The sequence below is a fragment of the Danio rerio genome, chromosome 16, assembly GCF_049306965.1.
Source record: "Danio rerio strain Tuebingen ecotype United States chromosome 16, GRCz12tu, whole genome shotgun sequence".
NCBI lineage: Eukaryota > Metazoa > Chordata > Actinopteri > Cypriniformes > Danionidae > Danio > Danio rerio.
Genome location: NC_133191.1, coordinates 10,362,501 through 10,367,010, shown reverse-complemented (window position 1 = coordinate 10,367,010; position 4,510 = coordinate 10,362,501). Strand labels below are relative to the sequence as shown.

The 4,510-nt window shown below is 34.1% G+C and overlaps 1 protein-coding gene across 2 annotated transcripts; it reads left to right on the top strand.

Annotated features, from left to right (window-relative positions):
• Positions 1 to 695: 695 nt before the first annotated feature.
• Positions 696 to 3,201, top strand: id4 (inhibitor of DNA binding 4). 2 transcript variants are annotated; one of them, NM_001039990.1, is given in 3 exon segments: positions 696 to 1,189; positions 1,636 to 1,697; positions 2,607 to 3,201. In NM_001039990.1, coding segments are annotated over 2 exon segments (381 nt in total). In that variant the 5' UTR covers positions 696 to 856; the 3' UTR covers positions 1,684 to 1,697; positions 2,607 to 3,201.
• Positions 3,202 to 4,510: the final 1,309 nt, after the last annotated feature.

Here is a 4,510-nt window from a genome sequence, read left to right as displayed (position 1 = left end):
TTAACTAAACGATAATAAATACATAAGTAAATAAATAAATAAACAATGCCACATTCCGTGAAAGTTGCAGATTTCCCTAAAAATGAACCTGCAAATGTATTGAGAACACAATTCAAACATCCAATTGGTAGTAAACACAAGTAGCCAAATTAATTTATCTTAGCAAACAATGCAAACAAATAAAAAAAGATTCAACTGAATCATTTATAATTAGTGCAATCATAAATATGACTTGTAAACAGACACGTTTCATTTTAGTTTGAAATAGTTGAAATAATTATACAAAATAATTTCTGTGACATTTTTTTATAACATGACCAAAAAACTAAACAAAACAAAAAAACTGGTTATTTTAGATACTAAAATTCCCAATGAAGAGTTCAACTGGCCAGATAAGTAGACTATTAAATATTTTGTTCACAAATAACGAATAAAATCTTTGCATTATAGAAATAGAAATAAATGAATTCACTAATGGATAAGCAAAGACGCGCGCGCACACACTCAGACGTTTCACCCAGCAGCCTCTTGTTTGTGCTCGAGACCCTCCGCTCCGCGCAGTTTCAGGTCGCGCGCTGCTCCATCATCACGAGAGCTCGTGACTGACCGGTTTCCTCGCGTAGGACTGTCAAAGCTCGAGCGGATGGCGCCTCCCCTTTTCCTCTGTGTGACCAACAATAACTCATCCGCTGTTTTGCACTGTGCGTTCACACTCAGAGAGGAGATGTGGTCAGGATAGATCTGCGCTCTTTTTCTTCGTGCACCATACTACGTTTTTTTTTTACTAAACGTATTGTTGCGTCCGTGTTTTTTTTTCCTTTTTCACGTTTTTCTTTTTGTAGTTTTATTTATTACAATGAAGGCCAGCGTGCCGGTTCGCCCTCATAAGCTTCCTTCTAGCTGCAGTCAGCTCTCCTTGCGTTATTTGTCGGAGAGCAGCCGATGCAAAATGGAAGATGAGGATCTTTTCTGTCTGCAGTACGACATGAACGACTGCTACAGCCGACTCAAACGCTTGGTGCCCACTATTCCGCAGGATAAGAAAGTCAGTAAAGTGGAAATCCTCCAGCATGTCATTGACTATATTCTGGACCTGCAGCTGGCGTTGGAAACGCACCCTGCGCTCCTGAAACAGACGAGCCCACCCGCTTCCACACGGACTCCACTCACACAAATCAACACAGAGCAGGTAAGCAGGACCCGAAACATTTAATTCGCTGTCACTAAATGCATTGCACTTAACACTGGGTGCGCAGCGAAGCGACATAGCGTATTTCATTGATCTGCATCAGACAAAATAGGATGCTGTAGATCAGACTTTGTTCTGGCTTTGATTTTTGCCATAATGTTAAACCAATTTGTGTGTGCGTTGTTAAGTTTTGTTCATTTATCGCATCTTTTGTGTAACCCACATATGCAAATGTATTGACCTATATTTATATATCCTTTATAATATTATTATATTATACTCTACCTATATAGGCAACATAAATATTTATTGTATTTATCATCTTAGGTGATCATCATTATTGTAAATGGCTCAGTGTAAAATGCCTTATTGATGGTCAATGTGGCTCTCATTGCCTCACTATTAGCCGCAGGAAGAATGAATGAAGCTGTTTCTTTTGGTTTCAGAGGACAACGGGTGTCAATAAGGAAGACTCACTTTTTTTGTGTCGCTGAAATTTTGCACACCGGTGAGTTCATGAAATTCAGTGAATTACATTTTTTTTTTAAAAAGGGCTAGTCATTATGCAAGGTCACATATACTAATATCTTAAATATTGATGAAAATCTAAATTGACTGGAGCACTTCGAGAAATGTTGTTTTTGTGCACATACTGCTTTAAATTCTTAATGGAGGAAATTTCCCTATCACATTTATTGTCACACATTTTAAAACATAAAATTGCTATTTATTATTAGTTGAAACAGCCATAATTTTCTAATTAAAATTATGCTCAAATTTACTTACAAAATCAGTAACTAATTTGACAGTTTCTTTTGATAAAAATGTAAAAGTACCTTAAATTATATTAAGTATTATAATTAGCCTGTATTAAGACTAACACACAGGACCTAACTGAGCTGTCAGGATAATTGGGAAACATACTTTTAATAGAGCTGGCATTAGATGCAGCTAAATTATTGATATAGCCATGACATTAATATTTACGTTGATAAAAGTAATCATCATAATATTACAATTATGTATCTTTGTATGAATGCTTTTTGTTCTTTCAAGCTTTTATTCAAATCTTTTTATTTGAGCTTTTCTCACTGGCTGGACTGTAACTGGATTCTGGATGCTGGCAGATGCTCAAACCCAGCTGTGTTTTGTACAATAACTGTCCACTTTATGGTGGTTTTGTTAATGGGAGGTTAGGCAGTAGTTCTAAACTGAAGCATCTGGGCCGATTGGCCTGCAGCTGTATGCTGGAGCATGCGAGTGTGAGGTTAAGTAGTCCAGGCGTGTGTAGCACTGCGCTGGTTGTTTGACCTGGTTTGATTCGGGTTGTTGATCGAGCATTCCCTGTTTTTTTGGTGGCGCCAGAAAGTCTAGAGCACACAGTTCACACACCCCTTCTATTCATTCCTTCTCACAGGTGCGCAAATGAACCCATCCAAAGCCAAGCCCAGCTTCACCAGGGAATGCAACACACATCTGGCCAATTACAGTGGAGCAGGACTGAAACTAATATCTAAAAAAAATAAATAAATCACAATTTGTAAACATTTTGTGGTCAACTATCAAACATGCGATGATGCCAGTCCGATTTCTCATGTGGATTTGGACAGAGAATCCGTTCCCACACCATCGTTTTCTTTGGTATTTCCTTTTGAAGGCACCTAAGTAAAAAAAAAAAAAAAGAACCTGGGTGTAAATTTACAGTCTCTAAAGCTTTACTAAAGAAAATGAAAATGTAAACATCTGACATATATTGTTAGGTGACGTGTGTTGACCAGGGATTTCCCTGCTGTTTAATATTGTACAAAGCTATACGTGTTGACTTGATGATGTACATAACATGCGCGATGTTCTATAACTGTATGTGTAAGAGAATATATGTTCAACCAGCCGATTTTAATCATTCTAAAATATTTTTTATCAAAAATGTTTTGTTCTGTAAATACTGTGTTTTCACATTAATGTAGTGAATGATTACATTATGTTCTGTGAATAAAGTCCTCACATCTTAAGTTTGCTTTTCCTTAGTTTTCTTTCTGGTAAATTAGTTATGAGCACAGCTACTTTACATATATATTAGACCATTTGACTGTTGTTATCATTTTTAACTATTATTTTTATTATTATATTGTGAGTATATTTGGAAACTCGTTACTTTTAAAGTGTTACTTGCCAAATGAATGCAATATTTCTTTATCAATTTTATAAATTATTTGAAATTGATACATGAGAAAATAACTTGCTGAGCTATTACCCAAATATTCTTAACAAATAGCACTGTTTGAATAGATGTTTCACAGTTTTGGCATTATCTTCAAGGAATGGAGAATGAAGGTAATTCCATAGCATGCTTTTGTGAACTGTGATATCAGTTCAGCCCGTATTATGTGCACCATATTGTTCCATTGCACTATTACTCAGTTAGAAGCTGACCATTTTAAATGGCTGCACTGGGTTCTCTTTATTTATTATATATATATTTTTTAATTTCTACCTTAGATGTACTAATTTGTATTTGTCTATTCTCATACAAAAGCACAACCTTTAAGTTTTTATAGAAATATTAATGTCTGTTAACACTATTCAGAATCACTTAAATTATCACTTTGTATTTAACACGTATGCACATTGATTTATAATGGGAAATTAAAAATGTCCCCAATCTTTTTTCTTCATCTACCTTTTTATTTGCTGTTTTATACTATCTGAATTAAAGTAGTTAAACAGGTATCTCGAAAAAATGGTGATAACAATTATATTTGGAGTTTCCGAAGAATTCTTGAGACTTACACGGGTACAACAACAGTTTGTCTCATATGGGTTGATCTCTGCCAAAAAACCTCATCCTTTTGTTTTGGAAGAAAAAAGAAGTTCCAAGTCTAAAATTATGGCTGACAGAGTTAACAGGTACACTACATCTGGAAAAAATCAGATATACCTTAATAGACAAAGTTCTGCTATTTGGCAAAATTTGGTCCCCTTTTATTTCCTTTTTACAAACTTGTAATTAATATGTTTACTATGCCTTTAGTACCTACGTTTATTGTTGGATAGCACTGATGGGTGGTTGGTTGGGGGAATGCGTGTTTTTATTTATTTATTTATTTATTTATTTATTTATTTATTTATTTATTTATTTATTTATTTATTTATTTTATTATTATTATTGTTATTTTATTAGTAGCATTAAGTAAGTGTTTTCAATAATTATTTTACTTTATTTACTTTTTAAATCTTTAATTGTTTGAATGCAAGTTTAATGTTTATGTCTACAAAAAGTGTATTTTCAAGTAAATGTCAGTGAAAATTTCTGATGATAAA

What these genes read in the sequence shown, in the direction of transcription:
- id4 (XM_005173489.3), top strand. Translation starts at nt 857, where the DNA reads ATGAAGGCCAGCGTGCCGGTTCGCCCTCATAAGCTTCCTTCTAGCTGC.